The following is a 21,318-nucleotide window of genomic DNA, read 5'->3' as shown; positions in this document are numbered from 1 at the left end:
GTGTTTGTATCTTTACGGATTGTTATAAAAAGTGATAATTAAAAAGGTATTTTTCAATCTCAGATCAATAATGTTGTATTTAATGCAGTGCTTCTTGATCCAACCAATAATTTGAATGTATGACAAGCATGCATCCTTTTATAGTTATAAGAAAAGCTGAACATTTGCCATAAATAGCCAAAGCTTATAAATACATATTTATTAATTTTTAAGTTTCTTTTTTTTTTCATTATTTTGTTTTTGTTTTGATTCCAGATTTCTTCAGTTAAATCAACTTGATCAACAGAATGGAAATGGATAATACTTGAATGAAGTTCTTACATTTTGTCACTATTGAGATTTCCAAATACAGGATTTGATATCTTAGTCATTAGTGATGTCTTAAAATATCTATAGAGCGTTTAATGAGACTTGTGTTTTCTCAAGTACTTTGTCATTTGTACACAAATGTATAACAATATCCATCGAAAGCAAGTGTTTTCCTCCCAAGCGGGTGAAAATGTTGGAGGAGGAGGAGGAGGTAGTGGGGGACGCAACAAGACCACTGTGGGAGACCGACTTTTTATCAGTGCTTTACAGAAATATTCACATGTCAGAACAGAAAAGGTAAGTATATTACTATATATTCGTTGGTGATTATTATTATATGAATGTTTAAATGGTTGACTTTATTTCATCATCAATATTGTATGTAATAGAAATGAGGTTGTCATTCTGGGATGAAATTTTGGACCATTGAGTTATTTCGTTTATACATTGTTCTGGTAAATGACCTTGTACAATATTTCTAGGTGTAATCAAAGCTTTAAGGATCTAATCAATATTCATATGACTTTAGAATAATTTTCAAATGGCTGCACTTAAGTCTTGTTACAATATTTTTACTGAATTTTCACTGAATATGCAAAATTCTAAAAGGAAAAATTAGAAATTAAAATTCATCATTTGTTTTATTTTAACATTTAGATACAATAATAATGATATATATTCTTAACATAAAACATACACAGCAACATAGAGAAACAATGTCCCTACATTTTTTTATTGGTTGACAAGATGATAGCGAGTTCTAACATTTTTCGATGAACCATATTTTCGGGTTTTAAGTCGCACTGGTATATAAGCCATAAAGCCAATTTTCATCAATTTTTTTTCATATTTATCCATATATTAGCTGCTCTGAAATGTAAGCTGCACTTTCTCTTACGATGTGATAACCCTTATGTTGACCACAGTTTGTCCATATAACAGACAATGGAAGACAATTGATCAAGGTTGTCACTGAAACATTTAATAAAGTTTGCAAATGAATTTATGCTCAAATAATCCTTTAATATATTGATGTATTTTAAAAATCATTTTGATAATTCAAAATACATAAAATAGCAAATATTGAATTTATTTGACTAGGGACCTTCAAAGATGAAGTATATGCTGACATGGTGCTCCATTAGAATGCAGTGTTTGGTTAGAGTCTTATTCTGAGTTATGAAAATAAGTTAAAGATACTGTGGTCCCCAAACCATGGACAACATATAGTGAACTGATTAGTGGGAAAAGATTTTGTCAATTTTACCTTTGAATTATCGTTTTGTCATACAAATATACATATTTACCTGCATGCCATATTTTGATTCATTCAAATCATAGCATGGTTCAGAATATACACATGTACTTTATGTTTTATTTTAAAATCCCTAGATATGTGATTAGTACTGAATTTATTGATTTATGGGGCTAGTTAACTTCTCCAACTAGATTTTGACATTTTTCCCCCACCATCACTTTCAATTTTCCTCATATGCAACCAGTCAGAATTTAGGCCTTTAGCATCACTGACGAGTCCTTGAAGGATGAAACAGCTGTATGGTGAAGTTTCCTTCATTATTTGGCTCTACTGTATCAAATTCTGAATTATTTTAAAGGTACCATTCACTTTTGTGTGTTTTGTACCATAATACATACATATACATACATAAAACAGCCAGCGGGAAAACATCCTCAATAACAAAATTCTACAAGAACCAATATGTGATCAGGATGTGTATGTTGAAGTTCATCATCTACAAGATCTTCATGCATTTATGTAAGAACAGTTACAGAAATCAGTGATGTGAAAAATTGTGTGAGTCACATCATTATAAATAAATAATAATTGACAAATTGCCTGTTCTCCAATGAACATTAAAACAACATTTACAAATGTCATTCATAGATAAATAATTACCATTGGTGCTGTAACTACTTGTAAACAGGGTTATGCATGTGTAAGATGCGCAGAGCAGTCAGGTGTTTCACATGGGTGGCTTAGTGTATTAAGAGTAAAATGTTCAAGTAAGATTACTTCTGGTTGTTAATGCCTCATAAACTTCTTTCTGCCTACTGTACTTGTCTACAGCATGGATGTCCCTAGATTGAATTATAAACTATTTTCAAGATTTCGTTGAGTCATGAATGAGGATCAAATGACAACAGCTTACAGTAGCAGTTAGGGACGGTGACAGGTGACACGTATATATATATATAGGGTTGGAATGTACAATACCGGTCTGAAATACTGGTTAGAGTCGGGTATTGGTGGACACTAGGATACAAATACACAGTAGGATGGCCAGACCATCTCTTCAGTCAACCGGACTGGTATCATCATGTATCTATACATCACGGATGACCTGTGTGGCATTTAAATCTAGATCTGATATGATAGAAAGGATGTACCTGAGGGATGTGTGATCGCTAAAATTTAAAATGTATTATCATTGGTCTGTATTTACTGTATTAAAAACAACCAGTTATGTGAAGTGTTTATTATTTTTGTTATTTAATTGATGAAACATTTTTTGTCCTCTAGTTGTTTTAAAATTGATAATGATCCCAATTGTTTTGCCATTGTTTCCTGTCAGTATATTTATTGTATACTGTAACTGCAGTTGTCATCAGAACAGAAAAATTACAGTATAATTTCCAGTAATAGTAAAAGGCAAATGAAGAAAAGATTTTGTTGTTTATATGTTTTTAATTACAGGAAAGTCGGATAATTGGGTTTACTTTGATGAGTGGCCATCTTGGAAATTCATATTTGAATGATTTGTCAATTCTACAGTAGTTTAATGGAAGAAATCATACTTTTTGCCAAATGTAGTACTGATTAGTGACACCATAGTAATAAAACAGTCTTTGTTGGTATATAAGACATACCAGTGTAGTAAAGCCACACCCTCCACCTCCCAAGACATACCAGTGTAGTAAAGCCACACCCTCCACCTCCCAAGACATACCAGTGTAGTAAAGCCACACCCTCCACCTCCCAAGACATACCAGTGTAGTAAAGCCACACCCTCCACCTCCCAAGACATACCAGTGTAGTAAAGCCACACCCTCCACCTCCAAGACATACCAGTGTAGTAAAGCCACACCCTTCACCTCCAAGACATACCAGTGTAGTAAAGCCACACCCTCCACCTCCCAAGACATACCAGTGTACTACAACCACCCCCTCCACCTCCAAGAAATACCAGTGTACTACAACCACTCCCTCCACCTCCAAGGAATACAAGTGTACTACAACCACCCCCTCCACCTCCAAGACATACCAGTGTAGTAAAGCCACACCCTCTACCTCCCAAGACATACCAGTGTACTACAACCACCCCCTCCACCTCCAAGAAATACCAGTGTAGTACAACCACTCCCTCCACCTCCAAGAAATACCAGTGTACTACAACCACTCCCTCCACCTCCAAGGAGTACAAGTGTACTACAACCACCCCCTCCACCTCCAAGACATACCAGTGTAGTAAAGCCACACCCTCCACCTCCAAGACATACCAGTGTAGTAAAGCCACACCCTTCACCTCCCAAGACATACCAGTGTAGTAAAGCCACACCCTTCACCTCCCAAGACATACCAGTGTAGTAAAGCCACACCCTCCACCTCCCAAGACATACCAGTGTAGTAAAGCCACACCCTCCACCTCCAAGACATACCAGTGTAGTACAACCACTCCCTCCACCTCCAAGACATACCAATGTACTACAACCACCCCCTCCACCTCCAAGACATACCAGTGTAGTACAACCACTCCCTCCACCTCCAAGAAATACCAGTGTAGTACAACCACTCCCTCCACCTCCAAGAAATACCAGTGTACTACAACCACCCCCTCCACCTCCAAGACATACCAGTGTAGTACAACCACTCCCTCCACCTCCAAGAAATACCAGTGTACTACAACCACACCCTCCACCTCCAAGACATACCAGTGTAGTACAACCACTCCCTCCACCTCCAAGAAATACCAGTGTACTACAACCACCCCCTCCACCTCCAAGACATACCAGTGTAGTAAAGCCACACCCTCCACCTCCAAGACATACCAGTGTAGTAAAGCCACCCCCTTCACCTCCAAGACATACCAGTGTACTACAACCACCCCCTCCACCTCCAAGACATACCAGTGTAGTAAAGCCACACCCTCCACCTCCAAGACATACCAGTGTAGTAAAGCCACCCCCTCCACCTCCAAGACATACCAGTGTAGTAAAGCCACACCCTCCACCTCCCAAGACATACCAGTGTAGTAAAGCCACACCCTCCACCTCCAAGACATACCAGTGTAGTAAAGCCACACCCTCCACCTCCAAGACATACCAGTGTAGTAAAGCCACACCCTCCACCTCCAAGACATACCAGTGTAGTAAAGCCACACCCTCCACCTCCAAGACATACCAGTGTAGTAAAGCCATACCCTCCACCTCCAAGAAATACCAGTGTAGTAAAGCCACACCCTCCACCTCCAAGACATACCAGTGTAGTAAAGCCACACCCTCCACCTCCAAGAAATACCAGTGTAGTAAAGACACACCCTCCACCTCCAAGAAATACCAGTGTACTACAACCACCCCCTCCACCTCCAAGGAATACAAGTGTACTACAACCACTCCCTCCACCTCCAAGAAATACCAGTGTACTACAACCACCCCCTCCACCTCCAAGACATACCAGTGTAGTAAAGCCACACCCTCCACCTCCAAGACATACCAGTGTAGTAAAGCCACCCCCTCCACCTCCAAGACATACCAGTGTACTACAACCACCCCCTCCACCTCCAAGACATACCAGTGTAGTAAAGCCACACCCTCCACCTCCAAGACATACCAGTGTAGTAAAGCCACCCCCTCCACCTCCAAGACATACCAGTGTAGTAAAGCCACACCCTCCACCTCCCAAGACATACCAGTGTAGTAAAGCCACACCCTCCACCTCCAAGACATACCAGTGTAGTAAAGCCACACCCTCCACCTCCAAGACATACCAGTGTAGTAAAGCCACACCCTCCACCTCCAAGACATACCAGTGTAGTAAAGCCACACCCTCCACCTCCAAGACATACCAGTGTAGTAAAGCCACACCCTCCACCTCCAAGAAATACCAGTGTAGTAAAGCCACACCCTCCACCTCCAAGACATACCAGTGTAGTAAAGCCACACCCTCCACCTCCAAGAAATACCAGTGTAGTAAAGACACACCCTCCACCTCCAAGACATACCAGTGTAGTAAAGCCACACCCTCCACCTCCAAGACATACCAGTGTAGTAAAGCCACACCCTCCACCTCCAAGACATACCAGTGTACTACAACCACTCCCTCCACCTCCAAGGAATACAAGTGTACTACAACCACCTCCTCCACCTCCAAAAAATACCAGTGTAGTACAACCACTCCCTCCACCTCCAAGAAATACCAGTGTACTACAACCACTCCCTCCACCTCCAAGGAATACAAGTGTACTACAACCACCCCCTCCACCTCCAAGGAATACAAGTGTACTACAACCACTCCCTCCACCTCCAAGAAATACCAGTGTAGTAAATCCACACCCTCCACCTCCAAGACATACCAGTGTAGTACAACCACTCCCTCCACCTCCAAGACATACCAGTGTAGTAAAGCCACACCCTCCACCTCCAAGACATACCAGTGTAGTAAAGCCACACCCCACTACCTCCAAGACATCCAAGACATACCAGTGTACACCCACCCTCCACCTCCAAGACACCAACCACACCCTCCACCTCCAAGACATACCAGTGTACACCCTCCACCTCCAAGACATACCAGTGTAGTAAAGCCACACCCTCCACCTCCAAGACATACCAGTGTAGTACAACCACTCCCTCCACCTCCAAGACATACCAGTGTAGTACAGCCACTCCCTCCACCTCCAAGAAATACCAGTGTACTACAACAACCCCCTCCACCTCCAAGACATACCAGTGTACTACAACCACTCCCTCCACCTCCAAGACATACCAGTGTACTACAACCACCCCCTCCACCTCCAAGACATACCAGTGTACTACAACCACTCCCTCCACCTCCAAGACATACCAATGTACTACAGCCACTTCCTCCATCTCCAAGACATACCAGTGTACTACAACCACTCCCTCCACCTCCAAGACATACCAGTGTACTACAACCACCCCCTCCACCTCCAAGACATACCAGTGTAGTACAACCACTCCCTCCACCTCCAAGACATACCAATGTACTACAGCCACTCCCTCCACCTCCAAGGAATACAAGTGTACTACAACCACCCCCTCCACCTCCAAGACATACCAATGTACTACAACCACCCTCTCCACTTCCAAGAAATACCTGTGTACTACAACCACCCCCTCCACTCCCAAGAAATACCAATGTACTACAGCCACTCCCTCCACCTCCATGAAATACCTGTGCACTACAACCACTCCCTCCACCTCCAAGACATACCAATGTACTACAACCACCCCCTCCACTCCCAAGAAATACCTGTGTACTACAACCACCCCCTCCACCTCCACCTCCAAGACATACCAGTGTACAACAACCATCCCCCTCCACCTCCAAGACATACCAGTGTACAACAACCACCCCCTCCACCTCCAAGACATACCAGTGTACAACAACCACTCCCTCCACCTCCAAGGAATACAAGTGTACTACAACCACTCCCTCCACCTCCAAGAAATACCTGTGTACTACAACCACCCCCTCCACCTCCAAGAAATACCAGTGTAGTACAACCACCCCCTCCACCTCCAAGAAATACCTGTGTACTACAGCGACCCCCTCCACCTCCAAGAAATACCAGTGTAGTACAACCACTCCCTCCACTCCCAAGAAATACCTGTGTACTACAACCACCCCCTCCACCTCCAAGACATACCAATGTACTACAACCACCCCCTCCACCTCCAAGAAATACCAGTGTAGTACAACCACCCCCTCCACCTCCAAGAAATACCAGTGTAGTACAACCACCCCCTCCACCTCCAAGAAATACCAGTGTAGTACAACCACCCCCTCCACCTCCAAGAAATACCTGTGTACTACAGCGACCCCCTCCACCTCCAAGAAATACCAGTGTACTACAACCACCCCCTCCACCTCCAAGAAATACCTGTGTACTACAGCGACCCCCTCCACCTCCAAGACATACCAATGTACTACAACCACCCCCTCCACCTCCAAGAAATACCAGTGTAGTACAACCACTTCCTCCACTCCCAAGAAATACCAATGTACTACAACCACCCCCTCCACCTCCAAGAAATACCAGTGTACTACAACCACCCCCTCCACCTCCAAGAAATACCAGTGTAGTACAACCACTTCCTCCACCCAAAAATTCTGTTTCCAATGTTACCAAATCAAATCCCACAATATTCATATTCTCTTGCTTCAGTTTAAAATTCCTTTACAATTGATTATGATCATGTTTATTGCTTCGTACAGCAGTAGTTGTTATATTACTTGACGATCAGAAATGTTGCTATGTATTTGATAATATAACACACAATATTTCTAAAATTATCCTTCATGAAGGGCTATTGGGTTAACCAGAGGATGACAATAAGTCCTTTTTATAACGTCTTGTTGATATTATTAATGGTCTAATTTATCTTGCATTTTTCAAAAAATTAAAGAATTGAATTCCTTTTTAGTTTCATTATGTAGTAGTCACAGTTCTGAGTTTAGATCTTGTATATATGTCAGCCTGATGATGCTTTACTCTATAACATGCTGGATCCAGTTTCTTTATCATATCTGTAGTAAATTCAGAGAACGATATATTGTGAACTGTAACTGGTATTTTTGATTTTAGCATTTTCATAGACTCAACAAACAAAATTATGGTATAGTTTTCTTTTATAATATATCTATATATATCTCATTAATTTTGAAAAATGAAAACAACAACAGATAGCTTTCAGGCTGCATGCCAATTCCTGGGCCATGATTCACAGAATTCAGGCTCAGAGCCAGTCATCTTCCATTAGACTTGACAAATAGGGCTTTTACTTTTTCTGTGTGAACTTTATCTATTTCATTGCGCATATTTTTTGTTTTTATGCTTTGAAATCATTAATTCTGATGTTTGTTTGTAAACAATTGGATCCAATGAGTTCTTAAAAATCTTTTCAAGGGTATTTTGCATCAGCTGTTACAAATATATAACTGTTATTGATTGCAAAGCTGGAAACACTAAGGTTACCCAGGGTATCCAAAGTAGGGAAACACGTGGTACTGTAGGTGACCCCACACCTTTAACATGTCTAATCAGGGAAATGGGGGAAGGAAAGGAGATCACTAGCTTTATATACAGTTTACTTACTCTTAACATATGTCTTGATATTTTATCATATATTGAAAGAAGAAAAAAAAAATTTAAATATTGTAACAGGATGTCCTTGTGTACTAGCTACAGATGATATCACAATAGAAGCTCACTATTTTGAAGATTTGAAGGATTGACGGTAAAGAGGATGTAGGAGATATCAACAGATGTGTAAATATCTAGGTGTGCCAGAGTGCATTCACTCACGAGTAGGTGCTGCTATATAAAACGGAAGAAAAAACAAATTTTAATTTGTAACTTTTACATGAACCTAGATTATACAACAATGTTGAGATGATTTCTACTGATTATTCTGTAAGATGTTAGAATGCAGTGCAGATCTGAAACAGGCGATGATGTGGTATATGCATCCCATACAGGTACAAAGCTATTATGTCAGGATCTAACATATGCTCCTCAACTCTTTATGTAGTTTTAAACAAGTTTATATATAGGTTGTGATTCACTGTTGAATAATTGGAAAGGTATTATTTTTGGAAGCAAATGTTGTAATTGGTACTGAAGTGGAAGCGTTTGAGAGAAACAAACAACCTCTACATTAAATGTCAATTAAGAGAGAAACCGAAAAGTGTAGGCATGTTTATATATATGTATGTCTTTTCCTCCAGTTACTCTGCTAGCCAATATTTTTGTCTGATAATTGAAGTTGGCAGCAGACTTGAACTGTTTTTGACCACGCAAAAGCCTTATATCTGATTGTGAATGAGTTGGTAAACAGAGGTTAGATAGTTTCTGGGGGAGAGGTTTTGTGAAAGTATCGTGTGAGAGGAATGTACACTTACTACATACTCTTCATATGAGATGGATAAGGTAAGGTGTTACTTCTGTGTACTTGTACCTTAGGAAAGTTCCGTCCGTACTCTTAGTTGAAACTGAACTTGAAATGAAAATTTGATATTTTTAAAAGGTTAAAAGTTTTAGCTCTGAAACCTGGTGTAGGGGGTTGTGATCAGGAGCTTATGGTATGGTGCTTAGTCAGGTGTCTGACAGTTGTGTGTCAACTTCTTTTTAAGGTCGCTTCTGGTCTTGGACTATTGTGGTAATTTTGACCAAATTTCTTGGATGAAGGGAAACCAATTTTATATAGATGATTGATCTTGACCCCAGATGCCTAAGGGATGAGGCCCAAGAGGGTAAAAAAAGAGAATATTATTTGAAATCCTGTTTTTGCATGAATTACAAGATTTTGTCCTAATTTGTTAGAATAGTCTCTAGGGAAAGGAGACTTAATTTTGTATCATTGGTTAACCTGCTCTCCTTGGTAAAAGGGACTTATAAATTTTGTAGAGGGGTGGGGCCCAATAAAAAAAATAAAAAATAGAGAAATATCTTTGAAATCTTTCTTCTGATGGGATGTAGATAATTTTACTATATTTAGTGTATCATAAGCATCCTTTGGGAAAGAGAACAAGGTTAACGTTTACATTGGTTGTGCTGTCCTGGAAGTTGGGGTTGGGATGGGGGAGGAGAGGGAAGAAAATCTTATAAATTTTAATCCTTTACAAAAAACAAAATCCAGATGAGCAATGTAGGTCCTGTGGGCCTATTGTTTGAAATAAAACAACACACCCTGTTCAACCCATTTAGTGCCCTTTTATCAAAGTGAGTGCATCATGCACAAAATACCACCACAATATCACTTTCAGTGGGGACCACGAAATTTTGATAGAGTAAAGTAGGGGAGGGGCGCTTACAGGGACATGGGTACTTGTTGGGTCAAATATGGTATGTTTTTATCACGTAAAGTTTTTCTTCTCGAGCTGAGTTGATGAGTTGGATATGTGGTTGTAATTAAGATTTTCATTAATTTACCACGAATGAGATTGAATTCAATGAAGTGACAGAATTTAAAATTTCAAATTTAACCAAAGACTTTTGAAGTGGAGATTTTCCTGTTTCTTGACAGATATATAGACCTCGTCATGATTTCAAGATCTTAATCCTAGGTAGTATTTTCAGTGCAAATTGATCATAATGAATTTATCTGTTCATTAGTCAAAGATCAGAGGCCAAAGATTTAAAAGTTCTAGTTATGTACCTGTTTAAGATTTTTTGATTATCTCAAAGCCCTATAACAATCTACTGAATCTCATCCCTGGTAAATGTACGTAGTGTCTTCTTGAGACTCCACAAGAGTTTAATGTGACTTATGATTTCTATATGTAGCGGTTCATCGGAAGCTCTAACATTCAGGTTCAAAGTGAATTAAGAAAAACATCAGACTGGTTACTTTGTAAAGGATAAAAAGGTGTATATGTGTGATAACAATCACTTTTAGTGGCAGCCTGTCTTCAGATTCTGTCTGCAGGTAATAATTGTTGGACTGGATCTGGAATTTGATAGGAATATAAAAAAAAGGGTCAGGTTATTTTTAGATGTAATGTTCCAACACCACCCACCCCAACCCCCACCACCATCCCCAACCCCTGCCTTTTTATGAGGTCAAATTATACTTCTCAATGCTATTTGATGTGGTTATAGGAATTGGTAGGCAAGGGGAGATAAGTCCTACATCCTTACAGATATTAATGGTGAGGCCTCAATAAATAAATGACTTCGGCAGTTATTTACATCCATGATGTTTAGGTGGGAATTCTCTTTTGATTTTAAATGTGTTCTTCCTTTTATCAGCTCTCTAAAAGGCAGTATTTAGTTGATGATTGTGATCTTTGAATTCAGTGTTAAGGGAGTGTTGTTACCAAACAGCTGCTTTAAGTGTTTTGTATTGGATAATTGTAGAAAATGTAGATGGATGAATTGCTGACCCACCAAGTAAAGCATACTCATGGAAATATTAGTTTTACATGTGATGGGATTTCGTTTATTGTTCAAAGGTACAAGGTCAAAGGTCACTTTTGATCACTTTGAAATGATAAAACTTGTATTAAATGCATCTTTTCTGATTCAGCACATATTTACATCATAGTGTTGGAACATCACGTTCTACACTGATTATATCTTGATGTTCATCAGTCAAATTAAAGGATATGTTTATAGGAGTTAAAGCTCAGACTGAAAAGTTTTTAAAAGAAAAAAGAAATATAAAAAACGTATATTCAAAAGATCTTATGATCCCCATAGTTAAGTATTAAGGACATGTTCATGCAAGAATATTTTGAAGTCTTTTCACATATATAGATACTTTTTAGTGGTTACCTATGGGGGTAAATCTTTGTTGGTCCTTGCCCATTTTGAATTTCCTTATATTTTTGAACAATCTGAAAATTTATGTTTTGAAAAACATGAGTTTCCATATAATTTGCTCAATGTTGTGAAAAACTGATCAGTTTCCTTAAAATTTGCTCAATGTTGAGAAAGTGTTTTACATTAATTAATTTGGTGTATGTAAACTATATTTTTTAGGATCTGGATGTCATCTTTTCCTATCTGCATGGGATGGAGGCTCTGTCCTCTCTGCGAGAGCCTGCCCTACGAGCCTTGTGTCGTACAGTCCGCTATGAGTGTCATGATGCAAACGACATTTTATACTGGTAATACAGTTATGAATTTACAGTATTCTAGCATCATTTAGGCACCCGTTGTTCCATCTGATGATTAACTGTAACAAATGTGTACTATAGTCTAGCTTTCATTATGGAAACAATGGAAATAAAATTTGATATTTTTTTATATGTTGTATTTTGATTGACATTTGGGTATCCCTGAAGAAAACTGATATATGTTTCAAGTGAAATAATGCATTTAAAAAGCTGAACAATTCAGTTGTTAAAACAACGTTTATTATCAATACAAAAAAAAATGCAAATTGCTGTTTAAGAACAGATGTCTAGTCACTTGATTTGAATTATGAAATCTTTTTTAGAGTGCAATATTTTTTATGTGTTTGGAAAGCATAAAGGCCTTTGATGCTGCGTTTGTTGTTTGTTACAATAACAAAATACATTACTGTGCAAATGAAAAACCAGAGTTCACAGTTCAAATGTTGTAGCAAGGTCCTAAAAGGAAAACTTTGTGGTCTTGTAATTGAGAGATTGTTTTTTTAATCAAGCCTGATGCAAACAGTCTGATTTGAAACAGATGGGCGTAATTTAAATGCACAAGATTGTACATTTCATTCATGGTAACATAATCTGGTGTATGTTTCTATAGCATGTGCTCACAGTGTTGTAAATATCCTTGAATTTTGATGTTTGAAAATTCTGGTTAAAGAAACAAAAGATTCAGAAAATAAGTGTGATGTTTGGGATTATTTATGTTCTGCTACCATAAAATAGAGGTGGGGAGGGGCTGAGTTATATATTGTAAAGTGACATTATTTTTCTATGGGATCGAGGATTATGTGTTTAAAACTGTCACAATTAATATATCATGGTGAATAATCCTACTGTTTTGCAGTAGTCATTTTGGGTTACAAAAGAAAAAAAGTCTCTAAATTTTGAATATGAAATATTAAATTTTTTTTCCAGCCGAGAAGAGTTGAGCACATGTTGGTATATTCTACTTTCCGGATCTGTGTTTATCGAGGGTTCCATGTTCCTTCCAAGGAGCAGGTGAGTAATTTTTCTCTTAAAGGAGCCTTACAGAAAACCATACATACAGTTTGATATGAAAAACTCTCCCCCTTTCTTCTCCTAGAACAAAATGTATCAGTCATATTGATATTTTTATGATTGAGTACCGCCTCAATTTGTCCTGAAATCTCTAAAACCCACACATTGTAACATGTGTTCATGATTAATGGGTAGAAAAACCAATTTTGTCAACAAGATTAATTTGGTGCGACCAAGTGGGTAGCCTGCCCTTATTTCTAGCTACAGAAAGTGCACGAGTTTGTCATTAGACCAGTGACCAGATCACACAGGAAATGGACACTAGAGCATGTGATTGATGGGCGTCTGTTTCAGGATTAGTAATTGATTTGTATTGTCTATTTCTAACCCAACATACATTGCCACTGACCAAGTTAGATATGCTATTGAAAGTGCGGTGAACTTTTCGACCAAGTTGATGCCCTAACAAAGAGAGGTGTCCAGATTGTAAAGGTTGTTGTATTATACTTGTTTTCTGTTTAGACAGGAAGCATGAGTTGAGAACACAAAAAATACACATATTGATGTGAATATGGGTTGTTTATACATATTTTTCTGTCTGACTTGTACAGCATATGATAAAAATTTGTGTATTATAATTCAACTGACAAAGGGAGGTCTCAAACTTGAGATCTATGGAACCAGATTGCCTGGCCAAGAAATTTTACAACTGCTCTAACCATTACACCACCATGGCAGAGGTAGAAATTCTTGATATGATCCTAGTTGTGGTATAGTGGCAAATGTGTGATATGAACATCTGGATCTCAGTGTTCACACTGATACAGATCATACAATTCTGCATGTGATATTTTAAATCAATTAAGTGAAAGTGTTATTTCATATCTAATAACTCTGGTGCAATGTCTTGATTGTTTTTCTTCTGCAATATTTTAGCCAGAAATGCAGGTGTGGCAGGGAGGGGGTTGGGCAGTGCAGAAACAATATGTTGATAATTCTTCAATAGCTGTTGTTTGGCTTTCACCAGGTTTATAGTTCAAAGTAATTAACAAATTAATTTATTGTTTATAAAGCTGGAGCTACAAAAAGGTTCTTACCATCTACTACTGAGTTTTAGATCTATAAACAATATATACAGGTCTGTGTTGCCTTTTTATTATGGTAAGTTAATTGACATACAACACCTGTGGCATAACTCCTGGCCTTGGGGAATAGCTGGACCAGCTAACTATAGCAGCATTCTGGATATAGGGGTACAGCAGCTGATCAAAGCCTCTCCTTTCTTGATGTGGGCCTGCTGTAGATTTTCTAGGTAGGGGAACACGGGAGCCGCCAAGATTGATATCTAAGGAATCTCACGTATTTATATCCTACGCAGCTTTGATATTTACAAAATCAATTCTCAAAATTCTTCTATTTTTCTTTTCTTTTTCACATGGTTTGGCTGATCATTAAAGTAAGATTGACAATTTGTGAGAATTATGTTATTAAATAAAATGAAGTCTTGATTCAGGAATTTAAGAATATTGCCGGTGGGTATAGATTTTGTTGAACTTCTTTAACATATTTTTTTAACTGTAATGGTTTTCACAGAAAAAAATTTGAAACAGGAATAAACGGAAATAAACTATTCTATTGATAAAAAGTGTAATCATATGGATAGTAAACTGGGAAACTGATATCTGAAAACAAATCGTAAATTCAGACCTTCTGCTCTGGCTCTCTGATAGACATGTGTTACTATATGACTTTGTCTTAACTATCTCTGGAACTACAGTAATGTCATGTTGAGTGTTCTCGCGTTCAAGGTGATAGAGGCGTATTGCAATCGTCTGCGTACATCTCTCTGTGTTTTTATTGTTATTGATCATCAGCAGCGCTAAGATTATATATTGGAAGAGTGAATAGGAGTTTCCGAGTCTATCGGTTTTAAAGCGGGCGGCACATCTTTGTGGTGCGAGCAGGTGGTCTGATATTCTGGCATGTTATCTCTGCATTTTTACTGATTATTCAGTAATATTATAAAAATGAGGTGAAAATTTTTTAGGTACTTTACAAGTTAGTCTATACTTTTAACCTTCCCTTGATATCATGGTAAATACATTTTTAATGTATGATACCAAGATGATAGGAATGTAACAATTCAGCTGAAGCATATCTCGACATATTGTGATGCACTGGGACTATATAACATTATGTATCACATTATAACACCTTTCATAGTTTTGACGTTATTTGTATTTTTTATTCTGAAGTGGTAAGCTATCAAAATTGATACAAGGATAAAAGACATGAAAAACTTTTGTTACCAACTGATACAGGGTCTCAGTAACGTCTCATTTTTTCAAGTGTCTAATTAGTTGAAAAAACATGCAGGGCCGGGTCAAGTTTAGCCACAGTTTTTATTGATTCCTGAAGAAATTGATATAAAATGTTGAAAGTTGGAAATATACCATGATATACAGGGATGTGATTTTTGTACTACGATGCGATACATTTTTTGTGTGTATTGAAACATGCTGGTGTATTGTTATCCCTCTACAAATAAATCTAGGTGTAATTAGTTTTGAAACACATGTGAATTTCTCAACAGAGAATGTGTTTGTTTGGTTATTTTCTCACCATGTCTGATTATAGCCTTACAAATGGCCTGCAGTCATTTTTATGCTGGATAAGTTCTTATAAAGCAGCAGATGGCTACCTCACTGAACAAAATGCTGGAGGTCCACACAGAAAGTCTGATATGATATTCAATACATGTATCTAAGGTGACACTAACAGATTATTCCCCTATAAATGTCGTGATGGACTTTATCAAAATTTTCGTGCAAAAAATTCCACTTCAGGGCTTTCTGTGAAAAGCCTGATAGTTTTTATAATGATATCTAATAGTGATGTTTAGCATTTCTTCAGGCCATATTGATCAGAAACAGTTACCTAATACTTGAATGATTAAGATTTCTGTAAGGGGTTAATATGATGAATGTGTGTAGACTCTCAGCATGTATCAATTATTTTTTGTTAATATCTAATATTTGTTTTGTGTGGGTAAATTTTTTTTTGCATGTATATTATTTCTTCAGTTCTTGGAAGTTGATGTTTTTAGGAAAACTAAAAACAACAGAACAAAAATATCACTTGTATAATACATATCTGTTTGTAATAGTTGACCTTTGACATTGAAATATAACTATCCAGTTTAAATCAACTTGGTGCAGTTTTGTAGGCAAAGAATATAAAATTCAGATAAGGTGGTATTATAGTAACTGTTGTTCAAGCATAAAGGAATGTGTGTTACCTACACTGTGATGTGGTGTTTTATTAGTTCAGGTAGGTTATAACAAGTTACAAGCACATTGTACATGGTTATAGTTTCACTATCTGACTGGTGCCATCTAGATGTAGACTTCATATAAAAATATCCTCTAGAGATATACAGTTTAATAGACTAACTCTTGGTCAGCTTGTAAAACTGACCAGTGAAGGATTAATATATGTCACCATGGAAATATGACTGTCCTGCAGGCAAACTCCGGTCATGCAGCAGTAGAGCCAATGACAAGTGAAAAGGCTTCGCCAGGTGTAAACATCAGTATGAAAACAAACTTGAATGAGAAGACATTTTTGACTTGTCATCGAACATAAACTCCTTGAGGACATTTATAACAGGTCTTTCTATGTAAACACAGTGTTTGGCAGGCAGGCCACAGCTTCTCCATAGCATACACGCACATGCATTAGTGGCACACTGAGTACAGACAGGCGGTATAGATTCTTGCTTCACCTCCCACCAGAATGGAACATCCCAGCGCAGTTGAGTATGATCCCTGACCTGAACGCTGGTGTCATACAAGGCAAACTGCAGAAAAAATTCCATGTTTCCTTCTGATCATCGAAGTTTTGGGATATATACTATTTCTGGAGTGAAAACTTAATTTGCCACTGAACAGGTCACTGTCTCTAGTGTGTATGTATGTGTACTACTGTGTTTGGATTCGCCTAACTTCATAAGATACTGTGATTGTTAATCTTATGGTCCCTGTTATTTATAGAACTGAGGTGAGTACAAATATCTGCTGAGGTCCAGAGGCTGGTGATAGTATACCCCTGTTGTTTAGGTGAATGGGGAGATTTGACTGAAAGGAGTCTCAATGTAGCATTATCTTAAGACAGAGTGTCTTTGTGCATGACCATTGAATGTTGTATACATGTGTGCTGTAGTGTAATATCTTCTCCAGTACTTGACTTGGTGGCATCTTCTGTCTGTGTGTATTACTGTTATGATGTACACATGTACAAGCCTGATCAAGTGGCAACACTGAGGCAAGTGAAGTTAAAGATTTTAATGCATTCAAATGTCTCTAGAAAATGTAAAAAAACCAGATTCCTAATGGAGGGTTACTGGCATTGTGATATGTGAGAGCTGATGCCTGTCTCATGTTGATGACAATTTTATCTCTTATGTTGTCTTTCATGTCATTTGTTACGACTTCAACAGACATGAAGATTTATTAAACTTTTATAGGAATCAAGCTACATGGACAATAATTAGATTTCATCATTCAGTTTTGATATTTGACTTTTAGTTTTTAACATACTGTAAACATCCATTTATATAATGCACACATTTTTTAAAGAAATTTTTGTTTTTCAAAAAACCTCGTGTGCTCTATACACTAGAACAAGGTATTTCATGAAAGTGCTCAGACTCGGGGCCAATACTTTCTCAAAGGTAATTTCTGTACGACGCTGTCAAAATGATAAAAACATAAAGAAATAAAACATATTTCCATGTTTAATGTGTTAAATTTTCATCTTGATGATTAATGGAACATTGTAAATTAGATCTACCCACTACGTAGGAGTAACCTGAACAATGCAGATATTTACGTAATCGTAAGCTTAATTTTCCTTTGTAGAATTGTACCACTGTATCATAAAGTCGGTAAATCTATATGTTCATTCTGAAGAAGCTCAAAAAAGAAATATTTGAGTTCTTCTAAATCTACCGATGAAGCTGGATACTCACAGCTTGCGATGGCTTGTTCTATTTTTGGAAATACTGAACACACACGGAAGTAAATTTTCGATTTATTTGCTTGATCAAAATGATACATATTGAGTTGTAAAACATTAAAATTACATGTTGTTGATGTCAGAGTTTTGAGCAATGTTGTGGTGTCATTTTTAACCACGATAGTGACATCGTTATAACCGAAACATGTCAATCGTCCTCCTTCTTACATCTAGGCAAGTCAATCATCAGAGTAAAATATTTTCTCCGTTTTATGTAATGTTGTGGTTTTGTTGTCTAGTGGATATAAAACGGGATGTGTAGGACAAGTTCACACTTTTTCTGATGTTGGATTGTATTAATTCACACCGTAAGATTCATATGACCAGCGCAAATCGAGCCTTGTGCCGTTTTTACCTTGTTTTAAGAGTATTTTAACTGGTCAGGGATGAGGCACGAAATTAAACTTTTATCACTTCATTAACCACATCATAATTTGATGCAAGATGCTTGATATTTGAGTAGAAATTGCGACCTGATTGTTGTTTTCATGAAGTATATTCTTCACATTATATAAAAGTCGCTGATATTGAAAGGAATCTTGTACCAGTAGGTTTTTCTTATACGTACCTGGTTTTGATTTCTCATTAATCCACAATAATTCTGTTATCGTCCGCTCCAACACTCCTGACAGATTACAACCAAGGTGGGAAAAGTTTATTAGTGTCTACGTGGTAATTATTTTTTTCAGATCACACCTTGTCAGGTTTAACGGATTAAGCACACCTTGTGAAAATAATCTGATCAGGATATACCTAGTTTGATCAAATCAAGTATCTATACTTTTCAGAAAGGTTTTTTGTTTGTTTTAAAGTTTTACCTCAGTTTTTAGAGTGGTTGTTTGAGGATGATAATGTGTACACACAAAGCTCTTTTGTAAAGACAGGTTGTCTGGGGTGACAATCTCGTACGTTGAGAGCTGTCCTGTATAGACAGGTTGTCTGGGGTGACAATCTCGTACGTTGAGAGCTGTCCTGTATAGACAAGTTGTCTGGGGTGACAATCTCGTACGTTGAGAGTTTTCCTGTATAGACAGGTTGTCTGGGGTGACAATCTCGTACGTTGAGAGCTGTCCTGTATAGACAGGTTGTCTGGGGTGACAATCTCGTACGTTGAGAGCTGTCCTGTATAGACAGGTTGTCTGGGGTGACAATCTCGTACGTTGAGAGTTGTCCTGTATAGACAGGTTGTCTGGGGTGACAATCTCGTACGTTGAGAGCTGTCCTGTATAGACAAGTTGTCTGGGGTGACAATCTCGTACGTTGAGAGTTGTCCTGTATAGACAAGTTGTCTGGGGTGATGATACATTGAGAGCTGTCCTGTATAGACAGGTTGTCTGGGGTGATGATACATTGAGAGCTGTCCTGTATAGACAAGTTTTCAGAGGTTATGATCTAGTACATTCAGAACTGTTCTGTATAGACAGGTTGTTTAGGGTGATGGTACATTGAGAGCTGTCCTGTAAAGACAGTTTGTCTGGGGGATGATACAATGAGAACTGTGCTGTATAGACAGGTTGTCTGGGGTGACGATCTAGTACATTGAGAGTTGTCCTGTATAGACAAGTTGTCTGGAGTGATGATACGTTAAGTGTTATCCTGTATAGACAGGTTGTCTGGGGTGATGATACATTGAGAGCTGTCCTGTAAAGACAGTTTGTCTGGGGGATGATACAATGAGAACTGTACTGTATAGACAGGTTGTCTGGGGTGATGATCTAGTACATTGAGAGTTGTCCTGTATAGACAAGTTGTCTGGAGTGATGATACGTTAAGTGTTATCCTGTATAGACAGGTTTTTAGAGGTCATTATCTAGTACATTGAGAACTGTTCTGTATAGACAGGCTGTTTAGGGTGATGATACATTGAGAGTTGTCCTGTAAAGAAAGGTTGTCTGGGGTGATGATACATTGAGAGCTGTCCTGTACAGACAAGTTGTCATTTCTTTGACGATGGCACTTTGAACAATCTCCTTTATAGATGTTTGGTGAAAGGACATTGAGAACTGCTGCCTTAGACAGGTTTTCTGTTAAGCCTCTCTGTAGTCTGAATCCAAGTATCTATCAGGATGTGTGTTTGATAGCTGTACGATGCCCAGATCAATACCCTGAAAAGCCTTCTATGATTTTCTGTAATTACTAAACCCCATCTGGCTGGTGAAGAGAAGAGGTCTAGCAGAGATACAGTATGAGGGAATGGTCTCCAGGTGCTTCCTGGTACTAGGACTGTAATTCTTGGTGGCTGCTGTATCCTAGTTTGACAGCTCAACAGACTAATATCCTGAAAAGGTGATTTCTGTTTGATGTCGTCAAAGTTTTATCTTTTTACATTTGTACATAAATCATGATATCTGAATGAGTATCCAGATATCTGAATATGTGTCCAGATATCTAAATGAGTGTCCAGATATCTGAATATGTGTCCAGATATCTGAATATGTGTCTAGATATCTAAATGAGTGTCCAGATATCTGAATATGTGTCCAGATATCTGAATATGTGTCCAGATATCTGAATGAGTGTCCAGATATCTAAATGAGTGTCAAGATATCTGAATATGTGTCCATGCTACAGTGTTACATCACAGTCCTGCTTTAATGTCCTGGTGTTATGTCTTGTCTGTTGTGATGTTTTGGTGTGATGTCCTGTCTGTTGTGATGTTTTGGTGTGATGTCCTGTCTGGTTTGATGTCCTGTCTGGTGTGATGTCCTGTCTGTTATGATGTTTTGGTGTGATGCCCTGTCTGGTGTGATGTCCTGTCTGTGATGATATTTTTGTGTGATGTCCTGTCTGGTGTGATGTCCTGTCCTTTGTGATGTTTTGGTGTGATGTCCTGTCTGTTATGATGTTTTGGTGTGATGTCCTGTCTGGTGTGATATCCTGTCTGTTATGATGTTTTGGTGTGATGTCCTGTCTGGTATGATGTCCTGTCTGTTGTGATATCTTAGTGTGATGGGCTGTTTGTTGTGATGTCCTAGGGTGATGTCCTGTCTGTTGTGATGTCATGTTGTGATGTCCTGTCTGTTGTGATGTCTTGTCAGTTG

General features: G+C 38.2%; 1 protein-coding gene across 7 annotated transcripts in view; it reads left to right on the top strand.

Annotated features, from left to right (window-relative positions):
* The first annotated feature begins 304 nt into the window (after positions 1–304).
* LOC132561579 (rap guanine nucleotide exchange factor 6-like) overlaps positions 305–21,318 on the top strand; it is a 108,943-nt gene continuing 87,929 nt past the window's right edge. For 6 of the 7 annotated variants that reach the window (XM_060226269.1, XM_060226273.1, XM_060226270.1 and 3 more), the window contains exons 1-3: positions 305–606; positions 12,054–12,181; positions 13,118–13,201. In XM_060226269.1, coding sequence (XP_060082252.1) covers positions 448–606; positions 12,054–12,181; positions 13,118–13,201 — 371 coding nt within the window. In that variant the 5' untranslated portion in view covers positions 305–447. Of the gene's footprint in view, positions 607–12,053; positions 12,182–13,117; positions 13,202–17,107; positions 17,261–21,318 lie in introns of those variants that run through there. The other variant, XM_060226275.1, reaches the window with a different exon arrangement.

The sequence above is a fragment of the Ylistrum balloti genome, unplaced genomic scaffold (assembly GCF_031769215.1).
Source record: "Ylistrum balloti isolate Yb309-2 unplaced genomic scaffold, AGI_CSIRO_Ybal_v1 Utg371226, whole genome shotgun sequence".
NCBI classification, from domain to species: Eukaryota; Metazoa; Mollusca; class Bivalvia; order Pectinida; family Pectinidae; genus Ylistrum; species Ylistrum balloti.
The sequence above is the reverse complement of the archived record's forward strand: the minus strand, read 5'-3'. Positions and strand labels throughout refer to the sequence as shown.